Consider the following 20,573-nt stretch of genomic DNA (forward strand, 5'->3'; position numbering starts at 1 on the left):
TGTTAATAAATAATATTATTATATTTTTTAGGGTTTTTTATTTTTTTCCTTTTTACATAAAAGAGTAAATATTTTATAATATGTTTTTTATAATAAAAATGCGAAACATTTAAAAAATTATTTTATATATTATACATTGTTATCATTATTATTTATTATAATATTTTTTATATATTTAATATTGGTATTTAGAGTAGCAGGATACATGCCTTTATATATGGATTTAAATTGTATATAAAATTAATACGTGCAATTTAAAAAAATAAGTACGTAAACCTAATCGTATAATATTATAGAGTTTCGCATTATTTTTATGCTTAAAAAAAAAGAAAAAAAATGATTCATTGTTTGAATAAAAAATTTGCTTATTTCCATTGTATATAAAAATTATATATGTTTATAATTTATGAACGTTCATAATTTTTTCATTTTTTTTTTTTTTTTTATTAAAAAGAAAGCTATAATAACAGTATTATGACTATTTAAGGAAAATAATTTTTTTAAGAGCCCAAAAAAGATACACTTTGCATGAAAAAGAAAAAAAAGGGAATGATATATCACGGCTTATGCTGATATATATCTACTGATTAAAAATTAAGAAGAAAAAGGAAAAGAAAAAACAAGTGTTTTTTTCTTTTTTATTTACAACATATATATATATTTTATATGTATGCATGAATAATATATTTGGAGGTTTGTATTTTTTTGAAACAAAAGTAATTTTGAACAATTTAAGCATAATTGTGTTATTTTTTGATATAAAAAAAAATTAAAGTTAAAAAAGGTATGCAAATATTTGTACAGAATGAGTATAAAAAGTAAAATAGATATGAGTTTGGATGAACTCATAGAAAAGGAGAATATAAAGGCCAACAAAAAAACATCCATAGACAAAAAACCAATTAATAAAACTATTGAAAAAAATGGAGGTATTACTTAAAGGAAAATTGATATTATATATATAGGCATATTATACTATGGAAATGTGTGAAAAATACCATTCATGAGCATGCATATTTTTATATATGTAAATGTTTGTATGTTTTTTTTTTATGTAGGTCAAAAATATTTACATAGTATAATTATATCCAATGTTAACAGCAGTAATTTAGAATTATATAAAAAAGAATTCAGTAAATTTGGAAAAATATTTAATATATACCATGATAATGAGAAGAAAATTACGTAAGTCTTTCGATTGCATATGAAAAACCAAAAGTCTGTTACCTCATTATGTTGTTGCATTATTTTATTACTGTTTTGTTTTTTCATTTACCTTGCATGTACATAATTTTATGATTAATTATTAATAATTTTTTCAACCTTTTCAGATATGTAAAATATGATAATAAAAATTCCTGTGATAATGCTATAAGCGCTATGAATAATTCAACCTTAGATGGAGATACAATAACAATCGTATTGGTATGTATAAAAAATATATTTGTATATATATAATAAAATATGAATTGAAGTATTTGGGTGAACATAAATATATTTCTTTCCTCATTTATAGGGTAAAAAAATTTTGGATAAAAAGAATAATAAAAATTTAATTCAAAACCCAAATATTGTGAATAATAATAAAATAATTCCCCCTTATAAAATGCCAATGTATAATACAAATACACTCCCTTATTATATGAACAACAATAATTTTAATGTCCCATATAATAATACCATTCCTTACCCCAATACATTTCAAAATAATTTCTACGACAAAAATATGCAACCATTTAATAATCATAAAAACATATATGGTATGATATAAGAAAAATATATAATATTTATTATATCGATTGTGTCCATATTTTATATTGGTAGAAAATTCTGCTTTATTTATATGCTTTATTCATTTGATTTATTTTTTGCCATTCCTTAGATACGACTAAAAACAATACAATAATAGTGACAAATGTTCCTACATATCTTAACGCTGAAGATATATTTTCAGCATTTCAAGAGACTGGGAAAATTGTCGATGTACAAATACTTATGAATGAAAAGGTAATATAAAATATGTCTATGGATGTTGCATTTGTATATTATAAGTGTGTTTGCATAAATTTTTTTATGATTTTTTTTATTTTTACAGAGAAAATTAACTGGTATAGTTAGTATAGAATATGAAAAAAATGAGTCAGCTTCGGACGCAGTTCGAATGTATGATGGTGGATTTTTGAATGATAACAGAATTCGAGTTTTTTTAGACTGTCGATAAAAAGACAAATGATAAATAAAAAATACAAAATAAATAGTGAAGCTACATAATGAGATAATTATAAATAATAAAGTAATGATATCGCTAGTATAGTTAATAAATATTGTTTGATTTAAAAAAATCATCAGTTAAATATGTAAAAGAATAAGAATATTTGACTTATTATATTGCTTATGTTTATGTGTACAAATATAATACGTAATATTATATATAACATATTATTTTATATGATGTTGCTGTCTTTACTTTCTTATTAACAAGAAGATTGATACAAGGAAAGGATGATAGTAAATATGTAGAATGAGCAACGTATAATTTTAATCCCTATATTTTTTTTATATTACTAAAAATAAACTTCATTTTTTTTCTCAGTTTATTGTATACAAGGCCAAAACAATTGCCTATTATTTAAGCAATATTTTTTTTATTATTTCCTATGTTTTTATTCTTCTCTATACTTATAGTTTTTTAATTATTATTCATATTTTTAATGTATTGTGTTATATTTTTTTATGCTTTATATATATATATAGAAATATATATATTATTAATTAATTAACAAATATATGTATAACATTACGGTATAAACAAACAATTAAATTTTATTTCTGATAAGTATAATAAAAATAAAGGATATTTATAATTTATTTCAAAATGGAAAAGAGGGGAAAAAACATGTTTTATTATTTCCCATAATATGTAGACTTTTTTACAATCAGTTTTTGCTGTTAAAAAAAATGTAAATAATATAAAACAATTTTTATGTTTTTTTTATTTATGACTGTTCATATTTTTTTTTATTTTTAGCTGTTTATGTTTTTTTTTTATTTATGGCTGTTCATATTTTTTTGAAAGAATAACATTTAAAAATAAAAAATAATTTTCCTATAAATTTGGTGGCTTTATCGTAAAATATATTCATTTTCGTATGTGCATGTTCAGTTTGTTGAAAATGTATGTATGTTTAGCTGATTTGCATTTTTTTTACTACACTACATTATATTATATAATTTTCACAAAATTTATGGGTTAGGATTGGCTAGCCTATGTAGGAATATATAGATTTATTTTTTGTTTTTATTGGATTAATTTTTTAAAATAAAATAAGTTAGATTAAACTTGGGTCGTTTCTTTGTTTCATCAAAATTGAAATGGACTAAAAAAGGGGGATTAGTATGTGCATATATGTACAGTATATAAAATAAAAAAATAATAGTAACAGCAATAGTTGATAAATATTCCTAACTAGTGAAGAGCACATTTTTGTTGCTCTAGCTCTAACTACAAAAAATATATGCCAAAGTACATAGACTTATATATATGTACAAAGATATAGTTGTGTCATTTTATGGAAACGTGAATAACATAATATATTTTGTCTTAATTTTTTTTTTTACGAAAATGTGTGCTCTCAGTGATGCACCATTTTTCTTATTACCATACTATTCATAATGCGGAAAATATGAGCAGTGTGAAAAATATGAAAAATATGAAAAATATGAAAAGTATGAAAAATATGAAAAATATGAAAAGTATGAAAAATATGAAAAACATATTATATGAGTTAAAATGGATAGAGAAAGATTTAGAAAGGGAAAAGGAAAAAAATGGTTTGTGGGGAAAAGAAATATCCAATCCTTGGGTATATAAGGAATATATAGAAAAAAAGAAAATTTTAAATAGTTTACACAATATTATAAAATATTATTATGATTTAGTTAATTATTTTAAGAGGAAAAAAAAAAAAAAAACAATTTTTAATATAAGGGAAAATGAATTTTTAGACAAATTTGGCAACAGAAATAAACGATGGATTAGTGAAATACAAAGGAAGGAAATGGAAGAGGAAAAGAAATTTATAAAACTCAAAATGGAAAGAAAAAAATTAATACATAATAAATATAAATATGAAATAAAAAAGGTTATAAGAATGGACAAGACAATTAATACTTTTAAAAATGTGACAAAACAAGTTTATACTTCTTATAGGAGGAATAATAAAATAAAAAATTTGAGGGTGAAAAAAAAATGTGAAAAAAAAGGGAAAATATTTATTAGAAAAATGAGGAAGAAAAAAATATTAATTAACATAGAGAAAAATATGATTTTTAATAATTTGATTTTGGAAATTTACAAATTTATACATTCTATATGTTACATAATTAATGATAATATTTTTGGATGGGAAGTGAATCAAAATAGTAGACAACTTAAAGATGACTCGATAAGGAACAGCAAAAGTAGAAAAGAAAAAGAGTGTACATCCAAAAGGGACAATAAATTAGAGGGGGAAGAAAAAAACAAAAATAATGAATCATTGAATGAGGTAATTTTGGAAATTCTTTTTAAAAATAGTGTTGAATTAATTGGGAAGGGAGAAAATAATATGCACAATAATATGCACAATAATATGTACAATAATATGTACAATAATAATAATAATTTATTGATTAAAAAAATTGATAATAATTTATTATACATAATTGATAATGATATAATGCTAACAAAAATAATGATGTACTTTGATTTGGTAGATATATTTATTTCTTATTTTTTATTTATTTCAAATTGTGTAAATAAAGAGCTTATTTATTATGTTAATATATTTATTATAATAATTGAAAAGTTTAGGAATAATTTTTCATTACTATCCAAAACAATAATTGAAAATAAAAATATTTTTACAATTTTTTTTTTATTTTCAAATAGTATAAAAAAAAACATACTTAATAATGAGACTAGCATATGCAGATATCCTGATTTTGAAAAAAAGACAGAATGGGATAGTACCAATTTATTTAGTAAAGAATGTGAAAAAGGGAATAAATATTTCCTTGATGATGTAAAGAAGTTTTATTTGAATTGGATGTATAGTTATGACAAAGTGGGACATAACAAGATTCAAAATGAGGATAAACAAGTTACACACATATTGAATGAGGATGGAATTTGTAAAGAAGGAATAAAAAAAAAGTTACTTGAAAATTTTAAGCAACCAAATGGTGAGTGTAGGGAAGTAAGTTATAATGGGGAAAACATTACAAAACTGATAAATAGCATATCTAATAAGAATGATAATATGATTGAAAAGGAGTATAATTATATAATAATAAGTGAGGAGGGAGAAAGTGATTGTGTTAATATGGCATTAAATATTAATGAAGGAAATAAAGAGAATATAAAATTTTATAAAGGTTATATAAAAGAACATATTTGTAATTTTTTTGAAAATAAATATAATTTAAAAAAGTTACAAAGTAATAATTATAGTAAACTTAAAGAAAGTAATACAAAAAAAAATACAGTAAAAAATAATATTTCTTTATTTGAAAATTATAAAAATATTTTCCATAAATTTTTTTAAACATTAGTCATTAAATATATTTTGTAAGTGTTAGAAGTTTTTTACAAATTATTTTGTAAATGCTAAGAAGTTTTTACAAATTATTTTGTAAATTTAAGAAGTTTTTTACAAATTATTTTGTAAATTTAAGAAGTTTTTTACAAATTATTTTGTAAATTTAAGAAGTTTTTTACAAATTATTTTGATAAACCTTTTTTACGTCGCTTAGATTTTTGTATATTATACTTATTTGTGCGTATTTTTTCATATCTTTTTTTTTTGTTTAATTTTGTTTATTTTATAATATTGCTCTAATTTTGTTCTCTCTTTATTAATTACACAAACTTGGCATGTTCACGATGTTTAATATTTTCGGGGCATTTGTAAAAATTATTATTTACAAGTCTCTTAAAAAAAAGAAAGATTATGAAATAAAATTGTTGATTGTAAATGTGTATCTTCTCGTTATTTAAAAGAGATTTAATTTAATTTTTAAAAAGGATATGAAAAAAAATAATATTTAATTAATGGAAAGTTTCTCCTTTATTATTACACATATAATATTTCGGATTAAAAAAAAAAACTCATACTTTTACAATTATGTTTTTAATATGTGCATATAACTTTTTTTTTGAAGTGCATAAGGATAGTATGAATGTATAAAAAGAGAAAAAACTGGACTGCATTAATCAGAATAAATATCTAAAAATATATTACACTATAGTTTTAATTATACTAAATACACAAACAAAAATATTTGTAAGCACACTAAAAATGTATAAATAGATACAAATGATAATAAAATATACGTTTAAATTGTTCTAAAAAATAAACACACATATATATAGTGTCATACACATTATCAAGGAGAGTCCATGAAATATTTATAAAATAAATAAAAATAATAAGGGGCTTTTTGTATTTTTAGAATATGAAATAAAAAATAAATGACAAATGTGTATATAAAAAATAATATATACAAATACAAAATTATTTTTTTTATATATATATTTATTTTTTATATGTTTACAATACATGGATTGTATTGATTTATGCTAATTTAGTATATATTTTTAATTAGTTTTTTTGTTGTTACATATAAATTAACTATTTTTTAAATGAAATATAAAAAAATGCATACCCTAATTATGTATAATGATAGGAATTGATTTTATAAATTAGTTATTGAGGGTATGAATTATAAATATAACATATTCTTGTAAGCATATGTGTATATTATTATAGTGAGAAATAAATGAAAGGAAGTAATAAAAAAAAAAAATAATATACTTACTAAATGACGACTTTTTAATAGTGATATTATAAAGCTAAATCAGAGAAGCAAGAAAAATTGTGTAAATCACACACACCAAAAAAAAAAGAGAAAAAAAATTTTTTTTTTTTAATCCTTTCATCTATGCTTATGCACAGATTAATTTATACATATGGCATTGAACTAGAAAAATACTAATATGACTCAAAACTGAATTATTAATAATTTTTTTTTTTTAAATTTCTTTTTGTTTTTTTATCTTATACGCAATTTTACCTTAATTACTGTTTATGACAATTACAATGGTAAAACTATCATGGATAGCCTTGTTTTCATTAGTGTGGTTAAAGTTTAACCACTCTTATGAAATAAAGGAAACCTTGCCAAATAATAAAGGAGCAGATGACGCTATATCAAAAATAGAGGTCGAAGAAGATAAAACAAAAATATGTAAGAACATTTTATTGTTCTTACATGCTGATGATCTAATGACAAATGAAGGTAGAATTTCATTTATGCATAAATGTGAAGACATGGTCCATAAAATGAAAAATAAAATAGGTGATGATGATTCAGTAGATGTTGTAACTGAATTTGCTTTAAGTTTAATGCACATGCGTTCTAAACACACAATGACATCAAGCATTAATAACAATAAGGCATTAAAAAATATAATTGTAAGTATAGATAAATCAATGTCTGAACCTGAAGTTATAAGCAAAGTAAGAAATATAATAAGATTTAATAGATTCTTAGCTGGTAGATTAAATTACAAAAATATTGGTGAAGCTTTAGTTTTAAGAGTAAGTACTCATCGAAGTATGGCATTAGCAAAAAGAGAACTTATCAAAAATATATTACTCGATTTTCACTATGTTGGAGTATATTTTGATATTGAATCAGAAAACCCTACATTATTAAAAAAACATTCTTCTGAATCATTTTTAAATATAAAAAATGACCCAATATGTCATACTTACATTCATTTATGTCAAAAATTTTATGAGCAAGTAGGTGTATATCATAAAATAAGTACAATATATCAAGATATAATTACCCATTTAGGTAGAAGTATGGATCGTGAGCAAATAACACATATATTTAGTTTAGAGAATTCTATAAATCAAGTATCAAGATATTCCAATCGTTTACTTAATAGTGACGCCTTAATTTATGACATGAATAAATCAAACTACATTAAATATAATGATTTAATTCATGAAGTAGTTGTTGGTGATCAAAATATCGAAGAACAAGTTAAACAAAGTAATGGACGATACATTGTTGTCGTTAAAAATTTGAAGGAATATATTGGAGATTCCAATCTTTACAAACAAATTATGAGCTCAGTAAAAAATTACCTTCTTAATATCACTGAAAATGATAAAGAAATATCAAAGATGATTATAGAACTAGGAAATGAAGATATCGAGCAATGTAAGCCGATCTGACTGCATTTGTTTGATCATTTGTCGTTTTGCATGTCTTTATTTTTTTTCATTTTTTTTTCATTTTTTTTTCATTTTTTTTTTCACTTTTTTTTTCACTTTTTCTCCCCTTTTCAGTCATGACCCAATTGATTTTCTTCATGCACTACGGATTTTTGTTGATCACAGAAGACAAGCACATGGTATATTTATCTGATATCATACCGACCTACACAAACTTGTATAGAGCAAATGATGTACTTTTATTACAACTTATGGAAATGAAATTTGAATCGGGTGAAAACGAAAAATCAGAAGATTCCAATAAATATGATAAATATAAGTTCTCAAAAGTAGATAATGCAGAAGCATATGGTTCATTACGTGAAATAGATAGTATTACACAATTGCCAAAATTAACAGATAATTTGGCAGATTATCATTTTTATAATACCATCGATAAATATTCTGCAGATATTGTGCCAACAAAAGAAAACATCAGTAAATTTCAATTTTACTTTACTATGTCTTTCAAGGACTGCAACATCAACCAAAGTAATTAGAAATATTCACTTATAACTGCATTGTTTTGTGCTTTCTGCTTTTTGTTTTGCCATTTATTTATTTACTTATTTATTTTCCTTTTAGACTACACTCCCCTTGCCAAAAGTTTGTGGGCTGAGCTTCTTTACGGATTCGACAAATATGGATGTAAGGAAAAACTCTCATAATTTTACATAGGTTTCATGATTTTTTGCATTACTTTTCCATCATTTGCATCGTTTTTTATTTCCTTTTCAGGGTTCTACTTCCACCCAAAGAAAGTTATGTCAAGCATTTCAAAATCGAGCTTTATCAGACACGTATTAGGTAAGGACCTAAGCTTGCACAAGCAAATTTGACGAATACTTTATGCATGAATAAGTTTGCATTTTTCATTTTCCTTCCCTTAACTTTTCCCTTCGCAGTATCAAGAAACTACATTTTGAAATACATGGAACCACTCATATATTTGGATACTCAAGTATCAAGATTGATGGACATGATAAACTTATCTTTCCGAGCTGATAAATCACAATATACCTTAGATTTGACAATGACAAATTATTTATTTTTATATGTAAATGAATATCATATGTTTAAGAAAGATGAAAATATAAAATTAATCCAAACATATGATTATATTGATTCTATAGCAAATAACTATTTTTACTTTGGTGAAAAGAAATATCCAGTTTTTAAAACAGATTATAGTACTAGATTATATAGTAACTTTCCAAATGTATATAGTATAGCATATCAATTATTTAATGAGTTAGCTATTAATATGAATATTTCAAACACACCATTAAAGAAAAAATTAAAAAATAAATCAAACTATGCATATTTTACTATTATGAATTTAATTGGACATAATCATGATATCTATTCAAGAGGTCCTCGTTTAGTATTCGCTGCATACATGTTATCATTGGGTAAGTTTAGAAAGATGAGCAATGTATAATGAAATTTCTTCGTTTTTTTGTATTGTTTGAATTTATCATATTTCTTCATTTTATTTTCTTTTTTCCCTTGTAGTGTTCTTTATCGAATCCCAAGTCGATATCTCAAGATACAGACCAAAAGAAATGGACTTCATGAAAAGATCATTTCCTTTACTAGCCCCAGCTAACCGTGACGACTTTAACATATTGAAAAAGAGATGTTCTTTATTGACAAGTTTTATAGAAATAAACAAAAAGAAACTAGGTGAGCACTCACGTATGGAAGAATATACAAAAATTTTAAGTTTAGTTACAATTCTTTTATGGGCTAAAGAAAGCAAGAACTCTTTATACTATGACCCTGACGTTTCCTTATACAAAAAATTGATGGTAGCCTGTGTATTTAATGGAGGTAAGCCTGCTTGATTCTAGAACCGAACGTATTTGCATAAATTGTCTATATAAAGCGTCTCATACATCTCATGCATCTCACACATTACCTACTTCAACTTATTCCCGCTTAGGTGTAACTGTTCAAGAGAAAGCCACCAAGAGTATCAACAAATCATGTAACTTAACACAATATGGATTAACAAAATCGAACCTTGACGATTTTATAAATGTGAATTTAAGTGCTCATAAATGGAACCCAGATATATTTGAAAGAATAACTGCATCATTTGTATTAACATGTAAAGCACAAAATGCTATGATGGTGTTTGAAAATTTTAATGTTAATGCCGTTAATGCAGAAGATTATTATAAATTAGCAATTGCTCCCGATATGGTAAAAACATACTACTGTTTCATATTAGGAAGAAAAGCAGAAAGATTATTAGAATCTTTAATTTTGAAAAAGAATTTTGTTAAATTTAAAGTTGAAGATGCAATAGATGTTTATGAATTTTTCTATGTTTCACGAATTTTATCAAAGAACCCACGAGAAGATTTTGAATTATTTTTACAAAATAAAAAAGCATATCAACAAAAACAAAAAGATGAAATTATTGACAGTAGTAAATTAGATAAACGTGTTACAGAAATCTTATATAACAGTCATGAATGCTACTGGTTTAAATCTTACGAAAACTTTAAATCCTTATGGATGCACGCTGCAAGTAAGTTAATGCATTCCTTTTGTTTCATTGCGTTTGTTTGAATTATTTGTATCTTGTTTGATATGCCATTCATCCGTTTTCCTTCATTACTTTTATAGGCAACTTGGGTCCCGGAGCCTACGTGAGAAATTTCTTCTCCGAAGTATGGAACAACATGAGATTCATATTCAAAAAGCAAGCCAAAGTCAGAGATGTCGAATACTTCAATTGTAAGTCAACGTCTTCGAAAAAAAAAATGCAAGTACGTTATGCTGCAAACTGTGTTTGGTCATCTCATGAAAATTTAATATTTTTTTTTTTTTTTTAGCTTCCCTTGCCAATGAAACTTTAATTGATTACTATTCACCATTAATAAAATCCGAAGAACATTGCCGTAACGAAACTCAAAAAATATTCCTTTCAATGAGAGATAGTGGAGAAAAAAGTCGTATCGAAATACCTGATGAAATTAAATCAAAATATTATCAATGTAAATTAGATTATTATAAAAATAATCATTCCGACCCAGTTCATAAAATATATCCACGTGACTTTTTAGACCAAAGAGTATACGTATTTAAGCAACCATATTATTTATTAAGCAATATAGATGATAAAAATAAAAAACAATTATTAAGATTATTTATAACAGAAGATACTTTAAGATATTTATTACTTGAGGATCTAGAAATACCCGAATGTCTTGGAAAATGTACAGTTGACGACTTTAACAAAGTTTTAATAACAACATCCAATACAAAACCACATGAACCTGTAATTTATAATAATTTAATACCTCAAAACTGTAAATCTAAAATAAGAAAAGAAATGAAAATAGTTATGCATTCTTCTTTTATATTTAATTTACAAAAAGACTTTTTAACTGGCGAACCAATTACATTGCATGATGTTCAAATTGGAGATGTCCATGTATGTTTTGGAACAGATACTTACTATAAAGAAAATATATTGACTCCCGGACATTTCGATTTAACTCACAAACCACAATTTAATTTCCCAGAAGACAACAATTACAGAGTTTTCTTGAAAAAAAATGTTAACAAAGTTGCAAAAAATCCAAAGAACCCATGTTTTGTCAATTACGAACTTACTGTTATAAATATCGGTAAGTGGAATATGCCAAAAAATCGTTTGAAAATTATTTAATATGCAACCAAAATATAATCTTCATACTAGGCAATATTTTTTGACATTATTTCTCTATATTTATTTCATCATTTTTTTTTTCGCAGATATTCCTGATCCATACCGTGACATCGGTCAAGACTTACTTACAAACATTGAAATATTAAAATCCAATTAATTTTTTTAAAAAGTTGGATTTTGTATTTTCAAAAACAGAAAATGCATGCTGCAACCATATATGTATATATGTATATACATGTATAAACTATTGACTCAAAGTTTTTTAAGAACTATATATCCGAGGAAAATTTTTTCAAAAATTTTTTTTTTTTAACTTGTATGTATCGAATGTGTGTAAACAATAATAGATAAGGAAGAAATATAGGAAAGTACGAAGTATAAAAACATACAATAAAAACTGTTGCAAAAATTGTTTCTTTTTTAAATTCCGTTCTTTAATGGCAATTTTTAAATTTTATTTAATGCATCGATTTTCCTATTTAATATATTGATTTTATTTTCCTGCGAATTTTTAAATTTTTAATATCCGTTTTATGAAATTTTAAAATATTTGTGTATATTTTATGCGTGTTTATGTATATGTAAGTTTACAAGTACATCCGCATTACACATTTAAATTGAATGGCATATTTTTTTCATACAAAAAAAAACAAAACATAAACAATACGCCGTCTTATTAATAGTATTGTCCATATGGGCGCATATAAATCAAGTAAATATATTTTCGAATATATTTAGCATATTACTATTCACTTAAATTTGGCATTACCTTAATTTTTAAGAGTTTTTCTAGGTTAAATATCTTTTCCTTTAATATTTCAACAATTTCGTTGTTATTCAAAGGGTCGGGACTTTGCTATAAGATGGAAATGGGAAAAAATATTATACAAAAATGGAAGAGATTATGAGTAAAATGAAATGAATTAGTAGTTTTATTTCTTTTTAGTACACTTTCATTGAGGTGGTGATTTTCTTCGTCTTGTATTTCAGTTTCGTGACTTATCGATTTGTCTAGGTCCTTATTCAGCAAATTTGAATTTTGTTCTTTGATTTCACTTTTGTATTTTTGTAATTGATCTTTAAAAGTGATAAGAACTTTTTCCACACCCATGTATTTACAATTTACAATTTCTTCGACATTTTTTTTATCGATTTTAAAAGATAATCTTTTAAATACTTTTTCATTTAAGGTATTCCAATTATATGTTTTTTGATTTATAGAATTGGCTTTACTATAATTATGTATTTCCACAAACTTAGGTAAACATATATTAACTAATTCAGCCATTAATACGCCATCTGAAAAATCTCTATTAATATTTTTAATTTTTCTTGACAAAGTAAAACTATTTATCCAATCATGTAAATCATTTAATTCTTCTTCTCTAACCTTAGACGGGACTTTCGCTAGTTCATTTTTGCTCATTTTTTTTTATATTATTTTTTTTTTATTTTCAACAATTAATAGTTATCATGTTTTTTAAATAGAAAAGTAGAAATGACATTACAAAAAGTTCAGGTGAAAATTAAGGAAACAAAAAAATATGCAAAAGGGGGGAAAGCAAATGCATGATAATATTATTTCCTTCATCGAAGTAAAAAGACAGTTAAATCAATATAAATAATGAAAGCCATACGATATTATGAAGATGTGTACAAATTAAAAAAAAAACAATTAATATATGATTTTAAATAGAAATATTTAATTTACTATATTTTATATTTATAAATTATGTATTTTTACCTAACGTGTATAAAATTGAAATACTAAATATCATTACGGTCTTATATTTCCCTTAACAATTTTAACAAATTCATTATATTAAATTGTGTGTATAAAAAGTTATTAACTTAAAATAATGTTCGAGATGTTTTCACTCTGTTATTTATTTTTTATGGGAAGTTACAGTAAATGTTTATTTCATTTTTTTCTGTGATATTGTTCAGAAATGGATTATATCTACATATGTTTATGTCTTAATAAAGGAAAACAATCACAAAAACAATTGTATAAGTATCATTAGATAAAATATTTGGTATGAATAAATAATATAAACAAATATATTCATTCAATTTATATACACAAGCAAGGTTCTTTTTTGTGTGGCATCCATAGAAAGGATATATTTAAAAAAAAATGCAATATACAAAAAATGTAACAAAAATAAAAGGTTGATAAGCCATGAATCATATGGTGAATAAGATATATAATAACATATATGTGTGAATAGACTCTTTTGCAATTTTATGAATATACTATATTTATATTCTGTTCTCTTTAAATATATGCATAGTTTATTTCCTATTATAGAGTATCATAAGAGGGACATCACATTATATACATAATGAATATTCTTTTTTTTGCCTAGGCTCTTTATATCTTCGATGTGGTGTAACAGCTCCTGCAGATGTGCAAGCACCACATGGTGCTGATGAAGCTGGATAAACAAAACATTTTGAATTGTCTTGTTTTTTATGAGTTGCTGCTTCTTTTATTTTTTCAATATAATTTTGAGCTATTAACAATTCATTATTTTTATTTGTTACTTGGTTTGCTTTTTCTCTTTTTTTCGCTTCAAACTGTCGTAATACCTCTTGTTGTACTTCATATGCATTTTCTATGCATTCATTCCATTCATCCAATTTTCTATTATTCTGAAGGAGTTGCTGTTCTTTTATAGAATGGTTAAACAAAATATTTTTTTCATATTCATACATTGCTTCTTCTAAAGCTTTACCTTGTTCTTCTTGTGACGATTTCATTTTTTCCATCCACTTAGATTGATCTTCTAAATATGTATCTGATATTTTTTTTAAAAACACTAAGACTAAATTTTTCATTTCATCAAGTGTAAGCATGCAACTTCCACAGCATTGTAATTTGTACAATAGCTTCTTGCATTTTAAATAATTCTCAACATGTTTCAAATCTAGTTTACCTGATTTAATAAAATGTTATGTAAATTTTTTATGAATGTGCGCAGAGTGAAACGAATAGGGTTTTATATAAATATATTTACAAAGTTGATATAATCAAATATTTTTAATTTTATAAAAAAAATCTTACCATCTTCATTAACAAATCTGCAAACATATTCCATAAAACCACATTGCATCAAAAAATGCCGCAAGATCATTTCGACAGTTGCATATGGTAATTTCCCATCCTTGGAAATATCATGACATGCAAAAACCATGTCTAATTGTTGTTCAAGCCCAGGATAATTAGCATAAATGCTTTGCTTTTCAATTTCTTCAGACTTCGATATATTTTGTCCCATTGTGTCAAATGATGGAGAATATAAAAATAATTTAAATGTGTTACTACAAATAGAAAAATAAATATAGAAATGTGTGAAATTAAAGAAGGAAGGTATTTATATGCATATATATATAAAACAACATATGCACTTTTTTGATTTTCAATATTTTATGATGAATTTGATAAATAATATTTTTTTATTCTTAAAATAAATAAAAATATGCATTAATTGTATATTCCTTTTTTTTTACATTTATCTTAATGCTAAGAAATTATTTAAAGACAAACAAATAATATGTGATACAATAAAAATATATTTTAAAAGAATAAGAATAAACAAATGTTCTATTAATTAATAAATTGTATTTCTTAAAACGAGAGCATGTTTCTTGTTTTATTTTTATATTTGTTTATAATAATAATATATTTATACATATATATTTTTTATATGTCACATTTTTATTCAAAATATAGACTTTTCATCAATCTATATAAAACATGTTATTTAATTTAGCAAGCTTTCTTAAAATTATAATACCTAGCACTTAATAGCATTAAAAAAAAAATTATTGCTAAGTCATAAAATCTAGCCAAAAATAGAAATGGTAATAAAATATTTTAGAAATATTACCTATGTTGTGAATAATAAAAATGACTGTTCATATATTAAAATATAATTTCGTAGATTATGTAAATAAAAAAAAAACAATGTGTGCAATTATATCAATGAAATATTAAAAGGGTTAGAATATATCTCTAATAAAAATTAAGTATATTCCAATTTGGCTATTTTTTTTTTTTTTATTTTGGTACTTACTATTTTGCCCTATTTTTTTATGCACTATTCATAAATATTTGTGTTTCATTTAATATATAAAATCAAAAAATATGATTTAAGGGTATTATATAAAATGTGTGTAATATTTGTCTTTTTTATATTTTATATATATAACGAAAAAAAGGCATAATTTGTACTCCATTCTTACAATTATAATGATATAGAATTAAAAAGGTATGAGGGCTTGTACTAGGAGAAGAAAATGTGTTTTATATTTTTAAGAGTCAATTGTCAAACAAAAAGAAATTCTATAAGCTGACAACAATATTTAATTGGGTTTGTTTTTATGTGCTTCCATTATACCCGCTTGCAATTGCAAAAACAAATTAATGATGCATTTTTAGACAATGTTGTTGTAAAAATGAATAAACTAAAATTAATATATATATGCTTCCTTATATAAGATGGCATATTTATTTTTTTTATCGCTATTTTTCTCATTTTTATAGTCATTTATTACTTAAAAAAATTGTATGTATAGTTTCTTTTTTGAAATATAAAAAAATAATATACATAATTTAAATATCTCATATATGCAGATTGCATATGTGTGAGGGAAAAAATAAATAAAAAGGGGAAGCATTAAATAAATAGGAAAAAATATAATACAATTTCTGTATGTAGGGATGAATATAGGAAAATAAAAGAGAGGGAATGGAGCTGAATTATACTATTGGCTTAATTTATGATTTTTTAATATATAACTCCCCATTCTTTATGGATCGCTCTTCTAACCTTCGATATTTTTATTAACGTAAATAGTATAAGCTTCGTTACAAGGAGTAAGAGGGAATATTTCCTCTAAGTTTGAAAATTTTTTTTTTGTTATAGATACAGATGGGAATTCGATATCTTTATTTAAAAGAGATAATATTGCAAAATTAAAGGAATCTGCGGTTTTGAAATAATCATAAAGGATATAATAATTAATATTAAAAAAATGCATAGTTATACTTTTGTCATATAGAAGCTTGCATTCATAAGGATTTAAATAATCAAATTGATATGTAAATATTAAATTCGAGTTTAAAGCACTTATTGTAAAAATAATTTTTTTTAAAACATTCATATTTGTATTTATATTGGGATAAATAATAATATTTTTTATTCCACACTTATTTGTAATGTTATGGACATGTTCTGTAACAGATATGTCTATGTCAAATGTTGAAACATATTCTTTAATGGATTCATTTGTGATATGAAATTCTTCGAATTTTTTTTGAATTTCATGTTGATTTATATGTGCATTTGGTAAAAATAATAATATAAATACTTTTTTTTTTAATAAAAGTTTTAAAAGTGGTAATATTTCAAAAATGGAATTCGAAAATATAGCTACATATTCTAATTTATTTCTGATATTTATAGAGTTTAAACATAAATGTGATTCGTATAGTGACCGTAATATAGCACATAATAAGTGATCATTATTTAAATTGTTCGATGGATATTCAATAATACTGTGATATGGTAGTATAATTATATCTTTATTAATTTTGGTGTTAATGGTAAATATGCCTATTACATTTTTTCCAATTATTATATCAGTAGAATTTCCTTCAACCTTTACTATTTCCCCAATAAATATATTTCCAACCAACTTATTTATATCAGGTTCATCTTTTTTATTAGTATTAATAATTTTATTTACCACTATATCTGTATTTTCACAGTTGGTTTCTTCTGTCGATTTTGCAACAAAGTTAGACGAGCAGAAGGAAATGCATTTTACTTGAACGTGAATATCCAAATATTTGAAATTCATAATTCCCGAACCAAAATAAATAATAAATTAAAAAAGTATAATTGTATATAAAGTAAACAAACGGTTGTGATGGCTTATATAATGCACACACAAAATGAAAATATAAAACACAAATGGATATGCTTTTTAATTAAAAGGAAAGTTATATCTAATCTTTCCTACTTTCAAAATACGTATTTTTCAACAAATATGACCTAAAAGAATAAAATTATGGTAAATAACAATTTAGTAAAAACAAAATACAACTTGATAAAAATGATTAAGCGTGTTAAAAAGCGGGAAAAAATGTTTTAATATATTTAGTTGTATCAAATAAGGCTATAAGAATAGTGTGTGTAAGAGGATGGGAAAAAAAATAATAGTAATAATGTAGGCATTTGTTACATGTTTTTTCAAAATAATTATTCATTGATTTGTATGTATATATGTACGTCTTTAGTTTTAATTATTATTCTCTTTTAATTGGGATATTTTCATAATTGTTGCAGTCATAATCTGTTAATATTTTTAATAATTTATTTTTTTCTTCTAACAATTTATTTTCTCTTATATTTATATTCTGTTCTCTACTATTTTTAATTTTATATTGTAAGTCTATCAGAAATGTGCCTATGCTTATAGTGAAAGACATTAATAAAACTAAGGGACCACCACATGAAAATAATTTATATCTTCTATCAATAACCTCTAATCTGTATTTTGTTCTTATATATTTATTTGTAATATAATTTATTATTTTTTTCATTTTACAATAAGCAAATAAATACACACACATACGTGTACCTCATTAATATGTAATTATATGTATGCATACGAATAGGCAAATATGCATACAATGAATTATAAATTAATCCCTTTGGACATTTTGTGAGGGAATATATAAAATTTGTAAATATTTAATTTTAACAAATTTTTAATTTATTTATAAAGGGGAGTATAGCAAATGTATAATATTAAAGATGGTTTGTAGTTATATAATAATGTGTAATATGTATATATATATATGAGGTAAATATAACCTTTTAATTATAACATAACTTGTGTGTGAAGTTATAAAATATGTAAAAAAATGTTACTAATAATATATATTAATGCAAATGCAACGAAATAAAAAATATGTAAATAAGCATTTTTGGCCATTTTGATGGTTTTGCAATTTTATTTATTTAAACAAATTTTTTATGATATGGGATTAATCATAAATTTGGCTTTTACTAAACTATTTTATTAATTAAATTTTTTATAAAAAAAAATGCTTACAATATATTATGGGGAAGGAGAAATAAAATCCATACTACTATTTACATTTTCTTAAAATATTTAGCTTTAAAATTTCGCAATATTTTATTTTTTTTTTTTTAACAATTTCTTTCTTATGTTACAAAGGAATATATACTTAGCGTTTCTGAGAATTTTATCGGTTTATTTTGTTATATATAATATGCAGTATATGTAGTAAAATAATTACATTACGGATATAATAAGAGAATACATAAATTAATATGTATTTGATCATATTATTAATTGGTGTTATATTAATGTGTGTTTTAATTTGTATTATCCAAGATTATTGGAAATTTATAATCTTTTAAAAATTATTATTTACTTAAAACATTTTTAATTATGATTATACTATTTTTATGTTAAGATATGTATAGTAAAATTATTTGAATAAATTTTTTAAGGTAAAAATGAAAATTATAAAATTCTTTTTTTTGGTTATGCCCTTTATATATTGGAAGTGTTCACACACATATATCAATAATAGTAAGCTATATGGAGGTGCTATTATGAGTTCTAATTTTAAAAATGCATATAACGAGAAAAAATCATTATGGGATAGACTTTTCAAAAAGGCAAGACGCCAATATTTGAATGCAACCAGTACGAAAAAAAAAGCATTATAACAACTTATGCATGTATATGTAACTCATATTTTGTGTATTATAATAAAAGCAAGACAATATTAGTATATTTATTTCCCCTTTCTTAAATATGTATAATGTTTATAATGTCTATATGCATTTTGTTTTAATAGATATCGACATATCGAACATTGTTCCTGGATTTAAAAAAATATTTGACTCAAAGTATGGATTATAATAAAAAAAAAATATAAAACAGTTATGTTTGTTATGCACACTATATTATTTTTTGTTTTCATTTTTATCATAGCTTTTTATTTGGTGGTGATTGGAAGTCTCATAAGGATTTAATTATAAGAAAGCTCAAGGCTTTGCGAACAACAAAAAGGTAAAGAGACACATTAATTTTGTGATATGTACATAACAGTTTATGTATTATATAATGCACATATAAAACATCGATGAATTTTTTTATATATTTACTTTGTAGTAATAACACTGTGAAAGCTGTTGCAATTTTCCTGGCGTCTTGCATAACAATTGCGACTATAATGCGGTCTATGGTTATGTTAAGGAACTTTTTTCACAACCAATATAAAGATGTAAGAAAATAAAAATAACAACAAATAAAAGTAGAGCATAACAGTAGTTTATGTTTTTTATTTATTTTTTTCATATACCTTTTTATAGATAAGTAAACAAGAGCAACTGCTATTGGGAAGATCTGAAAATCCACACATCGAGATTTGAAAATCTACATGAATATTCACACTATATGTAGTGCATGTCTACTTTTAATTATATATATAATATTTTTTTTGTTTTTGT

At 23.3% G+C, this 20,573-nt stretch overlaps 8 protein-coding genes across 8 annotated transcripts; 4 read left to right on the top strand and 4 right to left on the bottom strand.

Annotated features, from left to right (window-relative positions):
• Nucleotides 1–805: 805 nt before the first annotated feature.
• PVVCY_0802760 (RNA-binding protein, putative) lies at nucleotides 806–2,221 on the top strand (the record flags this gene model as incomplete). Its single annotated transcript, XM_008627076.2, has 6 exons — nucleotides 806–929; nucleotides 1,059–1,185; nucleotides 1,332–1,425; nucleotides 1,517–1,760; nucleotides 1,883–2,007; nucleotides 2,096–2,221. 6 exons carry the CDS (start codon nucleotides 806–808, stop codon nucleotides 2,219–2,221), a joined length of 840 nt encoding a protein of 279 aa, XP_008625298.2.
• Nucleotides 2,222–4,058: 1,837 nt separating this feature from the next.
• On the top strand, nucleotides 4,059–5,585 carry PVVCY_0802770 (conserved Plasmodium protein, unknown function; the record flags this gene model as incomplete). The annotated part of the gene is made up of 1 exon (XM_008627077.2): nucleotides 4,059–5,585. One exon carries the CDS (start codon nucleotides 4,059–4,061, stop codon nucleotides 5,583–5,585), a length of 1,527 nt encoding a protein of 508 aa, XP_008625299.2.
• A 1,542-nt stretch (nucleotides 5,586–7,127) lies between these two features.
• On the top strand, nucleotides 7,128–12,169 carry PVVCY_0802780 (high molecular weight rhoptry protein 2, putative; the record flags this gene model as incomplete). The annotated part of the gene is made up of 10 exons (XM_008627078.2): nucleotides 7,128–8,274; nucleotides 8,403–8,819; nucleotides 8,913–8,975; nucleotides 9,066–9,134; nucleotides 9,233–9,739; nucleotides 9,843–10,160; nucleotides 10,273–10,866; nucleotides 10,965–11,075; nucleotides 11,174–11,971; nucleotides 12,099–12,169. 10 exons carry the CDS (start codon nucleotides 7,128–7,130, stop codon nucleotides 12,167–12,169), a joined length of 4,095 nt encoding a protein of 1,364 aa, XP_008625300.2.
• Nucleotides 12,170–12,459: 290 nt separating this feature from the next.
• On the bottom strand, nucleotides 12,460–13,438 carry PVVCY_0802790 (conserved protein, unknown function; the record flags this gene model as incomplete). Its single annotated transcript, XM_008627079.2, has 3 exons — nucleotides 12,460–12,513; nucleotides 12,782–12,868; nucleotides 12,962–13,438. 3 exons carry the CDS (start codon nucleotides 13,436–13,438, stop codon nucleotides 12,460–12,462), a joined length of 618 nt encoding a protein of 205 aa, XP_008625301.2.
• A 908-nt stretch (nucleotides 13,439–14,346) lies between these two features.
• PVVCY_0802800 (G2 protein, putative) lies at nucleotides 14,347–15,293 on the bottom strand (the record flags this gene model as incomplete). Its single annotated transcript, XM_008627080.1, has 2 exons — nucleotides 14,347–14,951; nucleotides 15,080–15,293. The coding sequence occupies 2 exons, from the start codon at nucleotides 15,291–15,293 to the stop codon at nucleotides 14,347–14,349; spliced, it is 819 nt and encodes a 272-aa protein (XP_008625302.1).
• Nucleotides 15,294–16,842: 1,549 nt separating this feature from the next.
• On the bottom strand, nucleotides 16,843–17,880 carry PVVCY_0802810 (conserved Plasmodium protein, unknown function; the record flags this gene model as incomplete). Its single annotated transcript, XM_008627081.1, has 1 exon — nucleotides 16,843–17,880. The coding sequence occupies one exon, from the start codon at nucleotides 17,878–17,880 to the stop codon at nucleotides 16,843–16,845; it is 1,038 nt and encodes a 345-aa protein (XP_008625303.1).
• A 448-nt stretch (nucleotides 17,881–18,328) lies between these two features.
• PVVCY_0802820 (conserved Plasmodium protein, unknown function) lies at nucleotides 18,329–18,625 on the bottom strand (the record flags this gene model as incomplete). The annotated part of the gene is made up of 1 exon (XM_008627082.1): nucleotides 18,329–18,625. The coding sequence occupies one exon, from the start codon at nucleotides 18,623–18,625 to the stop codon at nucleotides 18,329–18,331; it is 297 nt and encodes a 98-aa protein (XP_008625304.1).
• Nucleotides 18,626–19,571: 946 nt separating this feature from the next.
• On the top strand, nucleotides 19,572–20,495 carry PVVCY_0802830 (conserved Plasmodium protein, unknown function; the record flags this gene model as incomplete). Its single annotated transcript, XM_008627083.1, has 5 exons — nucleotides 19,572–19,764; nucleotides 19,919–19,970; nucleotides 20,056–20,133; nucleotides 20,236–20,347; nucleotides 20,436–20,495. 5 exons carry the CDS (start codon nucleotides 19,572–19,574, stop codon nucleotides 20,493–20,495), a joined length of 495 nt encoding a protein of 164 aa, XP_008625305.1.
• Between the last annotated feature and the right edge of the window lie 78 nt (nucleotides 20,496–20,573).

The sequence above is a fragment of the Plasmodium vinckei genome (assembly GCF_900681995.1).
Source record: "Plasmodium vinckei vinckei genome assembly, chromosome: PVVCY_08".
Lineage (NCBI taxonomy): Eukaryota > Apicomplexa > Aconoidasida > Haemosporida > Plasmodiidae > Plasmodium > Plasmodium vinckei.